The 22,304-nt window shown below is 43.1% G+C and overlaps 1 protein-coding gene across 1 annotated transcript in view; it reads right to left on the bottom strand.

Annotated features, from left to right (window-relative positions):
- Positions 1-22,304, bottom strand: part of WDR11 (WD repeat domain 11) — a 635,868-nt gene that overhangs the window by 75,955 nt on the left and 537,609 nt on the right. The window contains exons 22-23 of the mRNA XM_086922941.1: positions 7,057-7,122; positions 1,362-1,548 (exon numbers count right to left, since the gene is read on the bottom strand). Coding sequence (XP_086779067.1) covers positions 1,362-1,548; positions 7,057-7,122 — 253 coding nt within the window. The remainder of the gene's footprint in view (positions 1-1,361; positions 1,549-7,056; positions 7,123-22,304) is intronic.

Genomic DNA, 22,304 nt, shown 5'->3' with positions numbered 1-22,304 from the left:
AAGAAGTTATACTGGGATTGGGTGCAGGCAGAGGCAATACGCAGTGGGGTTGGGGGCTCACTTACAGAGCGGTTCTTAAAGGTTAAGTGGTCCAGGAAGCTGGAACCCTTCCTCGACCTTATAACCAAGCCTCTAGATAGAGCCCTTTATTTAAAGTTGAGGTATGGGACCCTTCCGGTACATGAGTTTACCTCGGGATGGTCTAGTGTTGATGGCCCACCGCGCACATGCCCTGGGTGCGCGGCCCCGAAGGAGTCTGTGGCGCACTTACTGTTTGCCTGCCCCGCACATAAAACTGCTAGGAAGGTATGGTTGAAACCAGTATGCAAGGGGCTGGGTTTGAGGTGCCACAGAATGGCTTTACGAGTCCTCACCACTGACTCAACTTCCACTCTCATGGTATGCGGGGTGGCCAAATTTCTGGGCAGTGCATGGCTGACCCGTATTAGAAGGTTAAAGCAGCAAACCCCGCCCTTGTCAAACAGATAGTCGGTACCCACTGGCCGTATGTAAAGCTGAGTTTAGTATAGCTTGATGTCATCCTATCAATTAGGAAACAATGTATTGATGAGAAGGTTGGAACCGCGCCCCATAGTAAATACCCAATGTACTGTAAATTGTAAGGTTTCATTTTAATTATGAATTTTATTGTGTCAGGATTTATCTAATGTTCTTATCTCTTTCTTTTATCGGAAAGTAATGTATAATTGTTGAAAATGTATTCTTTTATGGTGAAATTTTTACCGAATAAAGATTATACTACTACTACTACTACTACTACTTGAGAAGGCTATATTGTACTGCGGCATTAGGGGGAAGGCTTTGCTAAATTAGCTGTGGAGTACCAAGATGGAATGGGACTATGAGCATAGCGTGCCTGGCATTCAGATTTAAAAATTAGAAGTGGGTAAGGGTGGAAACTTGCAAAACTTGAAATCCGTTATGCACAAACCCTTATTTATTGAGCTGGTGTGAGTGCTTGGGGAATGGCTAGCCACACGTTTGAGGGAACGATTCTAGGGTGGATTTCGACTTTGGGAGATGCACCCTTTTTAGGGTGCACTGATGTTTTCGCACTGGAAGATGACAGATCTGCTGCTGTTTGGCAGATAACCTACCTCAGCTAAACTCTAAATCTTACCCACTGAGAGCTGTGCATGGTTAGAGTATAGGCGGCTGACCATACATTTTGTTACAGTGAGCACTGTGAGAACTGCACATGGAGACAGAGGCACTTAGAGTTGAGCATAAATACAGAGAGAGAGAGAGAACGAGAGCAGCTTGTACAATAAAGAACAATCCATATTCTGCTAGGTCACAAAAAACGTTGTATTTATTTCCCCAGAATTGCTAAAGGTTACCTGAAAGTAGGCATTCTCGCAAAGTAAATCATAGCATATGTCCAGGGGGCTGAAACAAGTATCTGGGGGCAATGCGGTGCCTTCGTCTGTGGTGGCTGCAGCAGCGCTGCGAGTTGCCTTGGTCAGGTTATGCAGGTAGTGGGCTGCCAGAGTCCAGAAATGCAGCTCGGATTCATCCCCATAAAGTCTGTGGAGAGAAAGGAAGTTTACTAATCTCATCTGCATCACAGAGGTGAATGGAAAAAAGAGACTAACCATTGAAAGGATATGAACCGGTACCAAGACCGACACTTTTCCCTCGGCGAGAAATATGACCTAAAAGCCTCTGGATATTGGCCTTCAAGGAACACTATGATTATGGCAACACTGTATCTTACTACTATTTTCTGAAGTAACTTGAGAAGTTTTTAAAATAGTTTACTTCTATTTTTCAGGTTGATGGGCTCTGTATGCTTCCATCCCACAATCGTCAGAGAAATGAATGTCCATCCTGTCTGTCAGAGAGGAAGGGACTTTGCTCCATTTTTGGCCATTGTCTGAAGTACTCCCTGCTTCAGTCTCATTCCTCATTTCTCTCTTCTTCTTGGCTGCAGAAGAGATGAGTCCTTATGCTAAATCCAACAAGTAAAGCAAAATGTTGGCGGTTTTAAATTGCTGTCCTTACCTCCCAGACGGTAATAAAACTCTTTTCGGGATAGACAAACATGGCTGTGATAGCTCAAGCATCAACTAATAAGCACAAGCAAACTTCAACCATTGAGGCGGTAGTATTATGAACTCCACTCTCCCCAGAATTCCGGATAATTTATTTTTTCTCCTGTATGCGAGGAAATCCTGTAGTGTTTTCAATGCCTTCATCACTTTGAAAGAATCTGTCTGCATCTGGAAATACGGGAAAGGACTCTGTGCCAACTCTTGCAGCACAGATAAGCTGCTTAAAATCACTTGCGTGTGCAGTTAAACCATTTGGTCAGGGTAAGCCTTTCACTGTTTCTAGTATAATTATTTTCCATAATATCATACATTTCTGTAAAGGAATAGAAATCTTTATTTAGACCATGTGCTTCTTGTAAGTTAAAGGTATGCGATGATAAACTCCAGGAGGAAAGCATTTATTGTCATGAGCTGCAAGACAGTGACATTTTGATAGCCTTTCTAGGCGAAGACTCTGAGGGAGCTTGACAGATGGCTGGTGTAGTCTTTGAGAGAGGTCAATTCCTAAAAATATTATAAATGCATTACACTCACCTGGCCACGCCACCCAGTTGATGCAAGCCCTCCCTGATATGGTTGCAGAACACAGTCTTACTAAAGCCAGTTTTACAGGATTAGAAAACTTAAATTTACATTTATAGAGTCAAATCTGCGATACTGCGAAAAACCTGTTAATAGACCTGGTGGCGATAAAATAAGTCTCATTCCCCCTCATAAATTAGGTCACCTACTAGACCCTATATTCTCAAATATAGAGGAAATGGCCACAGATTACCGTATTGGTATTTACTGGTCTGACTATACGACTATACCTTTTCAACTCTGTGGACCAGGGAGTAAAGTCACCCCACCTCACCTCACCAACCCAGAATGCGACGTTACTGCTTAAAATTGAACACAGCAGCATGGGAGAGCATACTTACCAACCCCAACCAAAAATGGCGGGGATATTGTAGATAGGTACACTATATTTGAGGCATGGATGCAAAATGCCCAGGACAGTTTAGCACCTTTAAGACAACAAAAACCAGACGTTCGGTGGGTCGGATGCCTTGGTGCTTAACAGAACTTAAAGAACTAAGAAAAGAATTTAAAAAAAGGAAAGGGCAAGGAGAAAAAAATTAGGATTAAATTGTTAAGGATAATTATAAGAGAGCAGTAAAAGAATATCATTACGCAATCAGGAAAGTTAGAGTTAGCTATATTGACAGTAAGATGGATAATGCTTCAAATTCATCTAAAGAACTAGTCAAAATCAAGCTGTCCTCCTCCGTTAGAGGCTCGATGCAACATGATCGCTAACTTTTTCCTTGAAAAGGTAAACAACATCCTTTTTACACTCGAAGACGATCGTAGCATAATTCAGCCTATTGGGACGCAGCATGCCAGCAAAGTTGTGAAGGAAAATATAAAAGCCTTTCGGGCTATTAATCTGAAGATCACAGAAGAAATTTTAAAAACTGTTAAATCAGGCTTCCTGTAAGACTCTGCCATTTCTGATATAACGCTAAAAGGTGAAAAAGTAGTGTTTTCTACTTTGACAGACATGTTTAGCCACTCATTTATAGTCTGGGACCGACTCTCCTGCATGGAAACATGCCATTCTTAAGCCATCACTGAAAAAAACGTCCGCTGACCCCCTAAAATGTGAAAATTACAGACCAATCTTCCTCCTGCCGGGACTGAGCAAAATCTGAGAGAAGTTTGTACACATAAAGAGTCTCTCCTCTTATCCTGAGACAAATGATGTATTAAACCCTTCCCAGACAGGCTTTAGACCAGGAAGTAGTACAGAAATTGCTCTGCTTGCAGCCATGGAAGACCTTAGAGTCATCCTTGATCAAGGTGGGTCAGCGGCTCTAATTTTACGGGATCTTAGCGCCTCCTTTGATACTGTCTCACATCCTGTTTTAGTTTGAAGGCGAGAAGAAGCAGATATCATAGGACAGAGCTAAAACTGCTCACCTCCATCCTTGAAAACATAACTTTTCAAGTGAATGAAGGAGCAATTCTGTCCAAAACCTACCCGCTAAAATGTGGGGTCCCCAGGGCTCTTCACTAAGTCCCATTCTGTTCAACCTATATGTTCACCCATTGGACGAGACTGTGAAAATGTGTGGTTTCTCAATTATACAGATGAAACACAAATTGTCATCTCCCAGGAGGCACCCACACCAAAAAGACATCAGATCAATTCAACAACTGCCTAAACATGGTACTACACTGGATGTGTGCAAGCAGTTTGAAATTATATGGAGACAAGACGGACGTCCTAGTGGTAGGAAATAATCCAGCCCAGAGGGTGGACAACAGCAAGCTATCCATGGAGGTACAGGCCAAGAAACTGGCCTCAAAAGTGCTTCGGCCTACTCGAGACACTAAGAAAAACTTTACGATGGCTGCCTGACCGTCAAATCTGTCATAAAAAGACTCCAGGTCATCCAAAAACACCGCAGCCTGGATGCTTCTAAAAATCCCTCAACATCATTCAGCCTCAGCGGGCCTGGCAGCCTTGCACTGGCTCCCTTTGTTTGAGAGAATTCAGGTCCAGGCACTCTGTCTTGCTCATTGAGCAATTGACAAGAGTACATTGTTTGTCTGATACAAAGACTCATAATACCATAGAATCCCACAAAGAACACTTCGTTCCACAAACCAGCAATTGTTTGTAAAATCCTCATGGTTAAAACATCCAGTGGTGGACGACGCTCCTTTGCCTTCTTTGATCCTAAACTCTGGAATGCTCTTCCTGGGAATAAGAAAGATCGAGTTTGAACTCAGATTTAGAAAACTTTTGAAGACTTTCCTGTTTATCAAAATTTTTCAAAACTACTCTTTCAACAAATATGTAAGCACAAGGCTATGTTACCAAAACAATGTCTCCGAGTTGGGAGGCCCTTCTGGGTAGCCATCAGCTTTAGAGAACTACATGAATAGACTAGAATAGAATCTTCTACTGCCAGACAGATACAAAAATAAAGATACACAGAGAAATGTGCTAATGGGGAAGAAAGAGTGAAGGCCCTAGGACGACTGTTCTGGGCTTACTCCATGAAATTCCTCGATTGCCCCCACAACCATTCTGCACCCATCCAAGACCAGATCAAACAACTTACAGCTCTCAACTGCACCCCTCATGTTGTTGACTTCACGAGATCTTTAAGCATAACTCTGGACAAATACTCAAATACACAAGACCATATCAGTGCAACAACAAGGGGTGCTAACCACCATTTAAAAACACGTAGGAAAATCAAGCCGTTCCTGCCTCCTGAGGACTTGCAGGTAGCAGTTCAATCCTTAGTTATCTCCTGATTGGAATATATGGAATTGTGGCCCTGGCAGGGTTGCCCCAAACTGGACTGGGCCCTTTAAGGGCCACCCTGAACTCTGCTGCCAGACTCATCACGGGATCAAGAAAACATGATCACATCACACCAGACCTAATTCTGCTCAATTGGCTATTGCTGGTAGCTAAGATTCGGTTCAAGATAACCTGCTTGACGCAAAAAGCTCTTCACTATAAAATTCCCTTTTACCTGGCAGAAAACATTAACTTTCTGGTTTGAATCAGGCCCTAAGAAGCTCTAACACTTTATTGCTGAAACCTAACAAATTCAAAAAGAAAAGAACTTACAACCGCTCCCTCTCTGGTCTTGCCCCGAAAAAACGCCTCAGCCAGACTCATATTGGACATCCCCCATCAAGCTCACATTTCCGGTCACCTGAAAGACCTCCACTGGCTCCCCGTCAACAAGAGAATAACGTTCCGACTCCTCACCCACGCACACAAAGCCCTCTACGACCTAGGACCCGAATGCCTCAACACACAACTGTCCTTCTACACACCCACCCGCCAACTACGATAATCCAATCAAGCCCTCGCCGCAATTCCGCGCATCCATATGCACCATGGGAGGACGATCCTTCTCCTACTTAGCGGCCAAAACCTGGAATTCTCTCCCCACTCCCCTCCGCCTTACACAGAACCACCTCTCCTTCAGAAAGCAACTAAAAACCTGGCTATTTGATAAGTAATGCACACACCCTCCCTCAAGCGCCTTGAGACCCTTTGGGTGAGTAGTGCGCTATACAAGTTTCTGAACTTGAACGCCCTTACTCCCGAAATAAGATATAAACCTTAGACTTCCTCATTCAAAAAACAAGTAAAATTGTTCCTCCTGACCAACCGTTCACAAACATCAACCTGAAGCCACCCTAACTAACTTTTATTTCTTGTCGACAACATGGGTCTCTCATTCAACTATGCAATTTTTGTTACTTATATGTTCCACATGGTTGGTTTGCTCTTTTTGTACTTGTTAACCTACTATATTTCTAGTATGTACGCCTTTATCTGCCAATCGTATTTTGCCTCTCTGTACAGCGCTCTGTTTTTAAGCAAATAAATGTTCCCCATCGCATGACAGAAGAGGACTCTGCATTCTCTGCAATGCAGGTTTCTCTCACGTATAGTGAGCGATTACAAAGGGACCAGCACTGTATAGGCCATTACACAGACACATAAGCACTAGCAACAGCGGTACAAACCTCTACGACACAACAGGTTCACCGAGGCAACAGCAGACCAAGCTACCTTTAACACAAAGAACCGGTATATGAGCCCTTCACAAATAAAAGTTGTAGTACTCAGAGAACTGCATGTGGGTGTGCGTATACGCACCCCATATAGTGCATTTGATGCACGTGGAAGCAGAGAAGGCTATTCACACAGTCAAAGTCCATTCACTATAGCAGTGAAGATAATGTAGAGCTCTATGAGAATGCAATCTCTAGATGTATTATCTGTTTTTTTTCCAGCCATACTGTATACATGGGTCCTGTTATGCTAGATAAAAAAATGAAGTGGAAGAGATGGTATCGGTATAGTTTACTTTAAGAGTGATATTTGTACAGTTGCGTTCATATCAGGAGCAGATTTCTCTTTGCAAAAGGTTTCAGTGTTCCTTGAGAATGTTACCTTGCAACCAGAAGGCAGCGCTGCAGAAGGGAGAAGTCAGGATCCAGGAACAGCCTCTTGATGTCACTGAAAAACACAAGACCAAATATGATCTGGTTACAAATGTCCCCGTCTTATTTCAATACCCAAATGTGAGGTACTTCAATGCATTCGCATTTTAAAAACTTAGGTTTTAAACATCATAGCGAACGTTCGGTAGAGGAAAACGTTTGCAAAACTTCCAAAAAGCAGATCCTTCAAAACCAGTGCTCTTGAAAGTTCAGGCAGCCAGGTATTGCCATAAACTTGAACTAATCTCTCAGATCAGTGAACTGACGTTAGGAGCAGATGGACAGATATTAGACACTGGAATATCTGAGAGCTCATCAAGCAGGCAAATTAAGCAACACGATGAACAGATGGGCCCGTTACTGCCAGTTCTGATTGAGTACTAGTGGCTAATGACTTAGGTCAATTAAAAAATGTAGATGGAAGACACTGTAATGGCCACTTGAACATGTGGGAAATAGTCAAACTGATCAATTACTAAAAGTGAAGTGTCTCTGAGATGGAGTGAGTGCTTCTTCACCTTCTACTGCTAATGAGCAAGTGTGTGGGGCTGTTAAGGGCCTTCGCGAAACCATGGTGCTGTTTATCGGCTGTAGACGAGACGGACCACTTGCAATAGGAGGGAAACTTGCATAACATTCAAAAGTAATTTAAAGAACAGGGGCTTCGATGCTTGCTTGGACCAAATTGTATTAAAGGCCAATGCTTTCTCCTGAGGGATGACATCTTTCATTTTAACAAATACAAGCTTGTTTCTATAGCTAAGAATCAGCTTTCTTATCACTGTTTTGAAAGCACTGTGTGTAAGGACTAGCAGATTTTCACCATCGCGCTCCCAAACAGCTGCACTCTAGGCTTGAGACATGCTGCACAATCTCCCCTTCCCATGCATCTTCATCGCACCTTTCTGTGCCACAGCCAATGTTTTCTACACAAGGCTCACATGATTTTGAAGAAAGTCCATCTGAGGTCTCCTCAGACAGATGTTAGACATGCACTGTGGCTGCTTCACTGTAGGGTGGAGACTCCACAGTTCTGAGTGCCGTAGGGGCACTTCTCACAGCATGGAAAGTGCTTTAACTGCTTAAGAATAAGGTGTTTTCCTGACAGCAAGAAGCGTGCCCAGAGGTGAGACCAGACAGTAGAGTATTGCGTTTTAGCCACGTTCTTTAATGACACCTTGAATGGGAATTTTGACAATGTGCTTACAGACTGATCCTATATGAAAGGATGATTTATTACTAGATCCCTACAGATTCAATTTCAGTACATTTACACACTCATCACAATTGCATGAATATTTTTATGACTTCATCTGAATCCTAAAACTAAAATAGAAGAAATACTCCCCAGGGTTTTGGTTCAGCAAATACATATTAATTGTTGACTAGGACTATTGCAAAGACTTTGCTGAACTACTCATTTTTTTAAACCGCCACTTCTATGCATGACCAAATTCATCCAGAACACATTCACATCAAGTATCTATATAATAGAATTACCCAGTGGAGGCTAGTGATACTTCAAAGTGTTGAGGCGTAATACTTGCCACAGGTTCAACTCACTGTTTGAAAAAATTGCCTTAAGTCTCCTTACACACAAACGTACCGATGCACTCACACTCACTGTTTTTGACACACAAATGCACTTGCACAAATTCACATTCACTGACCTTCACTCACAAGTACTATTGCTCAGGGGTGCTGATTTGAACTCCTGGGGTACAGGTGATCTGCTTTAACAGTGCAATAGCTGCACTAGGGACTCTGCCCTGGTGCAACTGCAGCTGCTGCACCATTGATAGATGCACCCCTTACTCACTCAAACTCCCCCATTCTAGTCCACTCACACTGCTTTACTCACTCCCCCACTTCCCATTATTCCTACTTACTCTCACTCATTGATTCTCACGCTTTTCTTCTCATTGACAGTCTCAAACACAATAAACAAACACACATCCACTCAATCTCATTCACTATCAATCACTCACAAACACACTTTCACTCACATATGCACAGAGAAACCAGATAGAGTTGTTTTTGTTCCTTACCTTTCTTCCTGACCTGCCAACTCAGAGGCTTTATGGCAGCAGCAGAGCAAGAATCCGGCGCTGAACATTGAAACCAACAAGTCATGATTCCCAACAACGAGCCAGACAGAGCAGCAGCACCAGAGAAAGACCCACCTCAAGCCCTCTCCCAGTTTCTTGATGCACAGCCCTATCAGAAGCTGGGGCAGTGATAGGGGCTCTGTCCCTGTTCCTCGATGTAGCTCCTCCTCCTCCTTTCACGTCCCAAGAGCCCCATTTTAGCAGATATACTGTGCTGCCTGATGTATGTGCAGTATGTCTATTATAAACAAGCATTGGAAATGCAATAGGTCTCGCAGCATTAGAGTTAGTGCTTTTAGAATTGTTTATGGGTTTTTTTTGTAAATCTTTAGCATTTTTGTTTCCTGTAGCCAATGCTAAAGAATTACAAATAAAAAAAGCCATAAACAAATCTAAAAGCTCTAACTCAAATGCTCCGAGACCTATTGCACTGTGTGAGGGTGAGGGGTTGAGGGTGAGTGAGGGTGAGTGAGGGTGAGGGTGAGTGAGGGTGAGTGAGAGTGAGTGAGAGTGAGGGTGAGTGAGGGTGAGTGAGGGTGAGGGTGAGTGAGGGTGAGGGTGGGTGAGGGTGAGTGAGGGGTTGAGGGTGAGTGAGAGTGAGGGTGAGTGAGGGTAAGTGAGAGTGAGGGTGAGTGAGGGTGAGTGAGGGTGAGGGTGAGTGTGAGTTAGGGTGAGGGGTTGAGGGTGGGTGAGGGTGAGGGGTTGAGGGTGAGTGAGGGTGAGGGGTTGAGGGTGAGTGAGAGTGAGGGTGAGTGAGGGTGGGTGAGGGTGAGTGAGGGTGAGGGGTTGAGGTTGAGGTGTTGAGGGTGAGTGAGGGTGAGGGCGAGTGAGGTGTTGAGGGTGAGTGAGGGTAGGTGAGGGGTTGAGGGTGAGTGAGGGTGAGGGTGAGTGAGGGTGATGCTGAGGGGTTGAGGGTGAGTGAGGGTGAGTGAGAGTGAGGGTGAGTGAGGGGTTGAGGGTGAAGGGTTGAGGGTAAGTGAGGGTGAGGGTGAGTGAGGGTGAGTGAGGGTGAGGGGTTGAGGGTGAGTGAGGGTGAAGTGTTGAGGGTGAGTGAGGGTGAGGCGTTGAGGGTGAGTGAGGGTGAGTGTGGGTGAGGGTGAGTGAGGGTGAGTGTGGGTGAGGGTGAGTGTGAGTGAGGGTGAGTGAGGGTGAGGGTGAGTGAGGGTGAGGGTGAGTGAGGGTGAGTAGGAATAAACCCTGGGTGGGAACGATTACCATAGAAAGTGACAGCGTTTTAGACTATTTTTCAAGCATTGCTCCTATCATTTTTGCGTTTCCTAGCTAGGTGTCCAAGAAATCTATAGCTAATGACATTCCATTAACTTAGTAACCGAATGCCCTGTAGCTGTGGTGTCACACCAAAGGAGACTGCACAGCAACATGAAGAGAATCCTGCAATGTCCTAATTATGGCCTCAACATGCACGCTTCTTTCGCAACAAACACATGTATAATACCCCCTTAACGGGTGAAGCTGAAAATGCATTCGAAATAATTTTATGCAAATAGGCTTGAATGTAAACCGAGCCAGAGTCCACCTCTAACCTTCATGGAAAGAGTCCACCACTCATGGGATTAAAAGAGCTCACGACAATCACCACAGAGCCATGGGCAGACCTAGAGGAAGCGATGAAATCCGGAACTCAGCTCCACACAAAGACACTCTTCAGTGTGTTGTTGGCACAGGGCCGGCAAAACACTTTGGACTGATTCAAAGAGGGGCAATGCTGCTTAAGCGCTGGCATGTGATTCAAAATAACCACGCTCTCCCTGTCTCCATACCCCCACTGTAAACACACATCTGCAGCAGTACACACAATGTGAACGAAGAGGGTGCTGGGAGAGAGGAGGAAGCCAGCCATCTTTGGTGCAAGAATCTACAAAGCCGCTACACCATTAGCAAATCGAGTTTTGTTTCCAAATCGCTGCTAGGCAGTGCCGATTCTAGCCTGGCGGGGACAGGCTGATGTAATCCAATACAGATTAAAATATCCATACATGCAGACCTCCTCGATGATGAGCTCGTGAAAGAGAGTGAGGGGGCGGAGCGGGGGTGTGGGAGGAGTGCGGGAACAGACGCTGTCTCCATACCCCCACTGTAAACACACATCTGCAGCAGTACACACAATGTGAACGAAGAGGGTGCTGGGAGAGAGGAGGAAGCCAGCCATCTTTGGTGCAAGAATCTACAAAGCCGCTACACCATTAGCAAATCGAGTTTTGTTTCCAAATCGCTGCTAGGCAGTGCCGATTCTAGCCTGGCGGGGACAGGCTGATGTAATCCAATACAGATTAAAATATACATACATGCAGACCTCCTCGATGATGAGCTCGTGAAACAGAGTGAGGGGGCGGAGCGGGGGTGTGGGAGGAGTGCGGGAACAGACGGGAGGAGAGTAGGAGGAGGAGTAGGGGAGGCACGGCCTAGCGGCTGTGCAATCAAGAAGTGAGGGGGCGGGAGAGTAGGCAAGGCAGGCGGCTGGGGCATGTGCACGCGCTTTTAAGCTCAATGCGCATGCGCATTGAGCTTAAAAGTCACGGGCACTGCAAGGAATCGCCACGATTCCTTGCATAGTCTCGCTTGCTCGATGCGCATGCGCATCGACAGGCGAGACCTAAAAAGGACTGTGCTTGTGTTAGGGCATCGTAATTGTACTACGTCTCTCACATGTGCAATCCAGACATCCATTTACAGAGTGCTGTGTTTTTAAACAACGCTGTCACTCGGCCCCTTCTTCCTCTTCCTGCCATACGGAGTCCGGAGGACAATCCAAGAGGGCTGACATGCGCACTGCGAAGTTCATGTAAACACGAAAGTTGTGTTTGCAGGAACACCGCTAAAGTGAATTATTACAAGTGGAATAATTCGATGTATCAGTGGCTCTATGGACTCACAGATGGCAGAGCTACGCTCTAGAGCACCTGAAGAGGAGCTTCCCAAGGAATTACCAAAGGGCTAGAGACAGTGACCAAATTCAACCTTCATCATCTAAGGCAACGAACACCAGTAGATATGGTCCAGTGGAGCACACTACAATTTTCACTAAGGAGTGTGGAACAAACAGTTAAATGTCAGTGGCGCATAAACTCAGCTTCCTGTTGGAATTCTTCAACTGCCTTCTACTGAGCAACAGTAAAGAATATGTATAACTAAAGAACGACATGTGACCCAATTCAAAAAGTGTCCGGGTTATATAAGAGCACGAGGGAAGGGCGCGCTGGAATTATGAACAATCACACATATAAGGAAGCACACAGTCTCCCACAACTAGCACAGTTGTATCAAAAGAACACATGCCACCATACATGGCTCGCAATAGAGGGAAGCACTGCTTGGAGCTAAAATGGACTGACACTGAATGCATCCATGAGCACCAGTCCATGCCATAGGCAATCTGACCTACAGGAAAACAGACCTTTCTACGGGCTTCTGTGCGTTAGCCATATGTCAGGAACACCATGGCATGTTGGATTCTGCCCATTAAACATTTACACACAAACAAACAGGACTTATAAAGCACTGCTAATCACACATGAGGGTATCCAGCTGCTGATAACCCTGCTGCTTAGAGAGGTTTAGTTGAATACAAAGTCTTGAGTCCTTTTCTGAATTCCAGCAGAGAGGATGCGGTCCGGAGGTAGAGGGGGAGGGGAGGTCATTTCAGGACTAGGTAGGAGAAGGACCATCCTCAACTGCTGCTTCTGCGGATGCAAGGGGTGTGAGCAAGGGAGAGGGAGGCTGAACGCAGGTGTCTGGAGAGTTGGTGGAAGTAAAGGCGGTGGCTGATGTATGCTGGTCCTTGGTTGTGCAAGGCTTTGTAGGTGTGGATCAGCATCTTCAATTGACATCTCTTCTGAATGGCGAGCCAAAGGAGCTTCTTGAGGTGGTGGGGTGATGTGTGTCCGCTTAGGGAGCCTCGGATGAGTCTGGCCGCTGAATTCTGTATGGTCTGCAGTCTCTTCAGGAGGTATGACATGAGTCATATGCGGAGTGCGTTGCCGTAGTCCGTTCTGCTGGTGACTAGGGCTTGGGTGATGGTTTGTTTGGTGTTGAAGGGGAGGCATGAGCCACTGATCTATCCAATGCTTTATGTTTTGATTTATAAAGTCTAAAGCCTGGCAAATACCCAGTATGTTGACCTGACCTAGGGCATGGGCCAGTAATTATCTGAATTGATTTGTAGGTTGCACAAAAGCAAGTAGAGTGGGGGCATTATGGGTTGAGTGATGGATTGGTATGAAAATGATTAGGTTGATTTATAACATTTTACTTATATTTTTCACTTGAATTCCAGTTCTTTACATTCCTCACCAGGATTCTTATTCCCTTGAATCCTGCGTCAGTTCACTGACATAATATCGAACCATAAATATTGGGTTACAGAAATATCATGTCAAAAATATTGATCACAAATTTTTTGTTTTTCTATACGTAAAAAGGTAAGTAGAAAGATTACAAAAAAATATCGTTTTACACTATCGAAAAAATATATACAAAAATATTGTTTTTTTACATATATACATAGTTGAAAAAAGTAAATGTATAAAAATATATACTTATTTAAACAAAAGAAAACACACATACATATGGATGTATGAATGTTTAAATATGCATATAATGTAAAGGGTGGAAAGCGAGTTATAATTGATATTTTTCATTATTAGTTATTTAATTGATACTTTTGCACATTGTGTAATTAATATATTTTTAAGATATATTTCAGGTGCAGGTTGTTAAGATTGTAGGGGTAAAAAGTGGGTGAAGAGTGGGAAGGTAATTATACATAATTAATGAATGATTATTTATTAATTGTTTAATTGATAATTATGTAAATAGTGTAATTTTAATCTTTAAATGATTTTTAGGTGTGGGTTATCAGGTTTTTAGAAGTGCAGGGTGGGAAGTTAATTAAGAAATAACATTGATAATAATTAATTTATTAATTGATAATTATGTAAATTATGCAATTATCATAATTGTTAAGTCATATTTTAGGTGTGGGTTGTTACATTTGTAGAGGAATAGAGTGGGAAGTTAATTATGTAATATTAAATGAAAAAATGTGTATTCATATATTAAACATTGTTTTTATTATGTAATGTTAATTGTATACTTTTTTTATTTCAATTGTTGGCTGTTATGTTTGTGAGAATATAGTGTGCCATTTTGAATAAATTAGTATTATTTGTTTTAATTGACAATTATTAACATTTGTAATCATGCAATTTGTTAAAACAAATTAACAATTTGACATATAATTTTAACACTTAGAATTTTATATTTTTTTTCAGAACAAATGAATTTTATATTTTTTGCTATTAAATAAAGTTGTTAAAATATATTATTTGATGTGATCTACTCTCTTTCTCTCTACATAACCAACTAAAGTGGAAATCGTCAACTTTACTCCTTTGGTGTCCAATGCTTCCCCTACTGTTGCACAGACTGGAGTGGGAACAGTACATTTTACCCCTCTGGAATCTAATGCTTTCACTACTGTTGAATAGACTGGAGTGGGAATAGTAAATTTTACCCCTCTGGTGTCCAACACTTGGAGTAGGAATAGTATATTTATTTTGTATATAGTTAATAATATTATTTAAATATATATTATGTGTTTTTACATTTAATTTTATATTTTTATATACATTTATGTAATTTATGATTTTTTTGCGAAACATTTTTATGTATTGCTTACTTTTAATCTATAATTAAATTGGACATATTTTACTTTTTTTTTGCAGTTTATTTGTTGAAAGTTTTTATTTGTTATGTGTATGTATATATATATATATATATATATATATATAAATATATATATATATATATATATATATATATATATATATATATATATAATTTATTTATTTATTTATTTTTTGCACTTATAATGCGCGCAGATACCCACAAAGGGTTTCCCGGCGCCAGGACTGGGAGGCCGAAAACACAGAAAGCAACCTGGTCAAAGACCGCAATTATTTATTAAAGAGCCAAGTTTTAACGCCTTTCTTAAAACTGGCGAGATTTTCCTCCTTACGCAAGGTTAAGGGAAGGGAGTTCCAAAGGACTGGTCCCAGATGGGAAAAGGACTTTCCCCCCACACGGGCCAATTTAAATCTAGGAACCACAAAGTTTGCTCCATTTAGAGGACGGAGGTTGCGTGCAGGAACATAGGGCCTAACCAGTTTTTGCAGGTACTTTGGTGCGGTCCCTGCCTTGATCTTAAACATGTAGGTCAACGCTTTGAACCGAACCCGGTTCTCAACTCTAAGCCAGTGCAGGTCCTTAAGGTGCTTCGAGATCCTTGCTGTCCTAGGGATCTTACATAGCAGCCTGGCTGCGGAGTTCTGGACAAGTTGAAGCCGCCTAATCACAGCTAAATTGGAACCCAGATATAAGATGTTACCGTAGTCAAGCCTAGATGTAATCAGTGCATTGACCACGGTCTTCTGGGTATCCACAGGCAGCATCCAGATGATCTTCCGCAGCCATTTGAGGATAGTGAAGCACGTACCAGCTACTTTATTGACCTGCTGTTTCATCGATAAAGATTCATCGATGCATACCCCTAAGTTTCTGACCTGGGTAGCCGGGCTGGGAAAAGCACCCAAGGATGGCGGCCAATGGGTATCCTGCCACAGATCTCTCTTTTTACCTAGGAGGAGAATCTCCGTCTTCTCCCCGTTGAGCTTCAGCTGGTTCGTTGACATCCAGCTGAAGACTTCGTATATACATATATATATATATATATATATATATGTATAGTTATAATTGGTATATTGGTATAGTTAAAAACAATTATAAATTTATAATATATACGTTAAAATGAATATTTTTTAATTGTTTTACAATTTAGATGTACATATAAACATACACACAGATCTATACGTGTGTGTTTGAACTAGTAAATATTTATATATATTTTTAATTATTTTAAATATTTAATTGACATTATACTAATGTTATGTGTTAAAATGTTTGTATTACTTATTTAAACTACTTATACAGAAATAAAAAATACTTTTCTTTATATTTTCGATATTAGTTTAAAACTATATTTTTTTCGATATTTTTGTATTTTCCATTATATGAATAGAAAACGATATTTTTGTGATCGATATTTTTGACATGAAATGTTAGTATCACAATAGTTATGGTTTCAGTATTGTGTCAGTTAACCACTTGAGATCATCTTTACATTTATTATGCTTGATAAACGTTTGATAAGAGTATTTGATACTACCATCAAAATCTTTCTCCTGTGTAACCACAGTTACTAGCAGAGGTACGATCTACTGTAACAATATTCATAATTTATTGTCCCACTTACTGCTCCTAAGCTTGGAGGGCTAAATATGCTTTACATAATTGCTCGAACTTCTCCAGACTCGTTTTATACCCCTCATCATTCTAGCGCAGGCAGATTTTCTAACTCCTGTTGAATGGCAAAAAAAACTGTTGCTGACTTTTTCTGTCATCCATTTTTTCTTCCAGCTTCTTCCACAAATTATCTCCATTTGCTATTTCCTCATTTTTATTAATATTACTCAATGTTTGCGATATTTGTAAATTAAAAATAAATGTTTGGGGGGGCGTGTCTTAGATGGCGGCGTGATCGGACGCAGGTCTCCGGAGCTCCCTGCCCGATCCCGCCACTTCGCCTAAAATAGCCGCAATTCTCCACTCATCGGCACTCGGAGGTCAGAGGAATTAACCACCGGTGCACGACCAGCCGAGAGACGGACGCCCATTGCGCCTGCTGCGAGAGAGCCGCCGGGGACCCGGATTTGGCGCCATCGTGCAACGGCTGCGCCGCCGGACCGGAGGGGGTCCCCTTGGCAACCACCGGCGGCCCGCTGTCCCCCTGTGAGGTGGGGGCACTCCTGAACACCTGGCGAGGCTTTGCTGAGCCCCGCTGCCGCCCGCTCGGGCCCTGGGGGCTTGCCGCCGCACCAACACTTCTGCCCGGGCCGCCATGATCCGGCAGCGGAACACGCAAGACCCCGGCTTCTGGCCTACTCGCGTACCGCGAGTGGCCTGTGCATCTGGCCGGCGGCGAGTCCGGCAAGGCGCCGACCCGCCCCTTCTGCAGCGGACCTCCTAGACTGCATTCCGGGCTGCCACACATGTCACCGGAGACGGAGGCTGCCGCCCAAGCAACCCGGCGAGTGGCCCGGCGGCCGTGCAAATCGAGGCCCCGGCTTCGGGCCTAGCTTTCTCCCCCACCTACCTCGTATTCCCGCCGAGAGCCGACATGAGCCCCGACAGGCCCCGCAACCGGAGGGGCCCTGGACACGGCCCTCTGGATTTCCAGATGGCCCCCAGCAACCCGTGGCAACACAGCTGACCTGGCCTGGCGAACGGAGTCCCTGAGCACACCGACCTACCACAGGTGAGGAGAGTGGAGAAGGGAGTGGGAGAGCTCGGGGGGCGCAGTCGAGTCCCCGGCGTACGGACATCCCTGTGGGCCCCCACCGCAGAACCCTAACTGATACCTTTGGAGCGCCTCTCCGGGGGGGTAGGCCGCACTCCACTCACTGCGGTCTCTCGCCGGTCGGGCGGAAGCCGCCTCCTTGCCCCCCCCCCCCCCCCCCCCGGGCTTGCGGTCATCTGGAGACATTGGTCCCTGCCCGTGCACAGACATATACAGCCGCCTGGACACTGCCATACCCCCCGCTCCCCGTCCGCCTCCTCACTGGTCCCTCTTAGGACAAGCGCTCCACTGTCCTACTGCCTGTCGGGGCCCTATCCCCTCACACGCCATGACGGGACAAAGAGGCAAGAAGGGATCACAAACTCTCCCTGAACTGTTGGCTAAATCGCAGCCCAAGCTTGGCAAAGACCCGCCGTCCCCTGGGACTGGGAAGGCATCACCGGCGACCACGGATGACCAAGTGCCCATCACCAAAGCCTTTCTGGAGACGCTCTTCAACTCACTACGGGACGATTTCAAATCCCTGCAACAGGAGGTGGCGGGGGAAGTGAAGGAACTCCGGCGGGATGTGGAGGACCTCGGCAAACGGGTGGTCGCAGTCGAGGAGGCTGATCAAGCCAGGAGCTCCGAGATCGAACTGCTCCAGCAAGAAGTCCTGCGACTCACGGACCAGCACCTTGACCTCCAGGCCCATACGGAGGACCTGGAAAACCGTTCCAGACGGAACAACATACGGGTCCGGGGGGTCCCTCAGAAAGACGAGGGGGCTGATGTCACCGCGTACCTGCAGACCCTCTTCAGGAGCATTCTGGGAGAGGCAGACGACTTCCACATCCGCATTGACAGGGCACATCGCGTAGGACTGCCTCGCAGAGCCCCAGCCCCACCGCCGGACATATTGTGTAGTGTGTGGTTGTTGTTAGTGATGACGCGCGTGTGCTCATGCGCGTCACTCACAACAACAAATATCGTGTTGTGATTTGAATGTGCATTGTCGCGTGCATGCGTGCGGGCTGGTATGTTGTTTCTTGAATGTTGATGTATGCATGCGAGTCTGTGTCGCGTGTGAGAGTCGCGTGTTGTGTGTTGATGTTTGAATGGAGATGCGCTGTGTATGTAGAGTTGCTGGGCAGTTAACTGGCATTCAAGAACCTACCCTGAACCTGTAAGCTTCATGAATAAACGCTCTCCTTCTTCTTCCAACTCCGCTTGCCTCCTGAGAGTCATTTCATCTTTTATTACACTGGCGACGAACGGGAACACGTATTTACGCGTGCAACGAATATATTTTTCAAGGATTTCATTTTTTTTTTCACATTAAATCGTTTTCATTGGCTGCAACTCTTGGGAGATTTCGCACCTGCATTTCTCATTGGATGGTTTTCAGCGCTCCTGATTGGATCACAAGATATGGATTACTAAGAGCTCGTTTCATTGGTTATGACCCAGACTCTTTAAAAAAAAAAAAGGGAAAAACGAATACTTTATTGTTCACCTCATTGTGGATCAGTAACAACTGGATTTTACAAGGAGAGAGGCATTTACAAGGTGATATTGACAGTAAGTGACATCTGTGACTTGCACACACCGTTGTGAGTTACAAGTTATTATAAATAATTATTCTTTTGAACTTTTAAATCCCTTGTTTAAATAACCATGACTGGAATTCAACCTCCTCCCTTATTTTTAGCTAGCAAGGGTGATCCTCCTATTGAATGGGACATTTGGGAACCTATGTTTTTAGCGTATGTTGAAGTTTTAGAGGAAGGTGAGTGTGAAGCAGAAAGGAAACTAGCTTTATTGAAGCATTGTCTTGGTGGAATAGCTCTCAAAGAATTCAAAAGTCTTCCTCCATTAAGTGACACCTCTAATTTAGATGTATACCAAATTGCTACCAGACAATTAGCCATTAGGTATGGAAAAAAAATCAATATGGTTATGGAAAGATTTAAATTTTACTCAAGGAAACAACAAGCAGATGAATCTATAGACAACTATGTATCTGCATTGAGAGCATTGGCAGTAACTTGTGATTTTGAACACATTAACTATGACCAGGTTTTAAGAGATCAAATTCTCATGTGCACAAACAACAAGAAAATACAACAAAGGCTATGGACAACTTCAGACATGACTTTAAATGCAGCAATTGAAATTGCGAAATCAATAGAGCACTCAGAAAAATTTGTAGATGAGATACGTTCACAGAATAGTAGTAAATCTGATGTTTCAATTGTAAACAAGGAGAGTGAGAGATTTAAAGATTCAGGGAAATATGGGAAATACACTATTACAAGGAATGATAACCAGTATAAAAATGAATACAGGAATAGATGGCAAAAACCTGATCAGAGAATGAATACATGGCAAAGATCTGATCAGAGAGTGAATATGTGGCAGAAACCAGATACAAGAACTTATAACATGTACTGTTTCAGATGTGGAAGTAATCTCCATTTGGGGAATTCAAGATTGTGTCCAGCTTTAGATAAAGTGTGTTCAAGATGTGAAAAAAAGGGGCACTTTTCAAAAGTTTGCAGATCAGCACCAAGGAAAGTCAGTTTAGTGCAAGAACAGGAACAGGAGAATTCAAGTGATTGCGAATTTGATGTGAATACCATAATGTGTATAACTAAAGAACAAAAAGTAAAGAAATTTCCTTCATGTTTAATCACCATTAATGGAATCACTACCAAAGTATTTGTTGACTCTTGCTCATGGTACACAGTTTTACCTAATATCTTGTTCAAATCTAATTGGCCTGATATCAAACTATTACCACCGGATGTCACACCAAGTGAATATACAGGACATAAATTGCAACTCATTGGATATTTTGTCGCTGAACTGAAATTTAAAAACTACTCTGCACATGGGAAGGTGTATATAACAGAATCTGGTGATTCATTATTGAGTTGGCCACATGCTGATCAGCTAGGTATGAAACTTGATCCTAGTGCTGATCCACCTGTTTATGCAATTGACTCTGGATTAAGTGAATCTGTACATAGTGAAACTGGAGAAGATTTGATTCTAAAAATTAAAGAAGCATTTCCCAATTTATTTTGTGATGTTCTAGGTAAATATAAGGGGTTTGAACATCGAATAAAAGTACATGCAAATGCTATACCTGTCCGCCATAAAGTGAGGAATGTACCTCTTTCTTACAGAGGAAAGTTGAAGGAAATTCTCGATGACATGTGCAAAAAGAACATCATAGAACCCATTGAATCGTCTCCATGGGTTTCTCCCATTGTAATTTCGATCAAATCTGGGGGAGATCTTCGTGTATGTATAGATTTGCGCAGTTTAAATAATGCAATTTGTGTAGACTCACATCCTTTGCCCAACCTACACGAAATGGTATCTACACTTAACAATGCAAAATATTTTTCGTGTTTAGATCTAGCAAGTGCGTATCATCAAGTTGTCTTACATGAAGACTCAAAGGACTTAACTGCTTTTATAACTCCTGAAGGATTATATAGATTTTGCAGGATGCCTTTTGGATTAGCAAGTGCAGCTGCAGTTTTTCAGAGGCTAATGAAAGAGACACTGGAAGGTTTAACTGGGGCGATCGCATTCCAGGATGACATTTTAGTTTTTGGGAAGGACATAATTGAACATGACAACCATCTATTTGAAGTATTAAATGCCTTGGCCAAGAAGGGGCTAACATTACGTGCATCCAAATGTAAATTTAGGAGAAATGAAGTAGAATATCTTGGACATCGTATTAGTGCTAATGGCATCAGACCTAAAAACTCACATTTGGAAAACATCAGCAAAGCCCCTATTCCTCAGAACAAGGAACAGTTAGTTGCATTTTTGGGTCTTGTTGAATTCTATTCAAAATTTATCCAGAACTATGCGTGTGTAATTGAACCTTTCAGGATGCTTTTAAAGAAAAATGCAAAATTTGAGTGGACAGAAACTATGACGGGAACTTTCAATGCTGTGAAGTCAATGATCACCAAAGCACCTTGTCTTAAACCATTTGTAATTGGCAAGAAATGTATAGTGACAGTTGATGCAAGTAATTGTGGGTTGGGTGCTGTGTTGATTCAAGAGGAATGGGGTAAAGAATGGATTGTTTCATATGCCTCAAGAACATTGAGAGAGACTGAACGTCATTATTCGGTGATTGAAAGAGAACTCCTAGCATGTGTTTGGGGTGCTGAACATTTCAGACCTTTCTTATGGGGAACAAAATTCACTATAAAAACTGATCACAAACCTTTAGTACATATATTGTCACCGGGTGGAGGACGCACTCTTTCTTCAAGGTTGGCCAGATTATCATCAAGATTGCAAAATTTCCAATATTCCTTAGAATATATTCCTGGGAAATCGAATGTTCATGCAGATTGCATGTCAAGGCTTCCATTACCATGCAGTGATACTGATGTGATTGATAAAGATGAATGTGAGGTAGCATGTGTTTACAATGACATTAATTTGGTGTTTGGTGAAAGTTCAATAGTTGAAGAGGAAACATGGAATGAAGAAATGAACAAAGATTTAGAACTCACAAAAGTGAAGGAATATGTGTTGAATGGTTGGCCTGAAGGGAAAAATTTTACAGGTGGCTTAATGAGCTATCACATGATCAAGGATGAATTAGCCATAGAAAATGGTATACTGTTGAGGAACGAT

Source organism: Lissotriton vulgaris, chromosome 5, assembly GCF_964263255.1.
Source record: "Lissotriton vulgaris chromosome 5, aLisVul1.2, whole genome shotgun sequence".
Classification (NCBI taxonomy): Eukaryota; Metazoa; Chordata; class Amphibia; order Caudata; family Salamandridae; genus Lissotriton; species Lissotriton vulgaris.
Note: the sequence above shows the minus strand (reverse complement) of the source record. Positions and strands in the feature narration are given on the sequence as shown.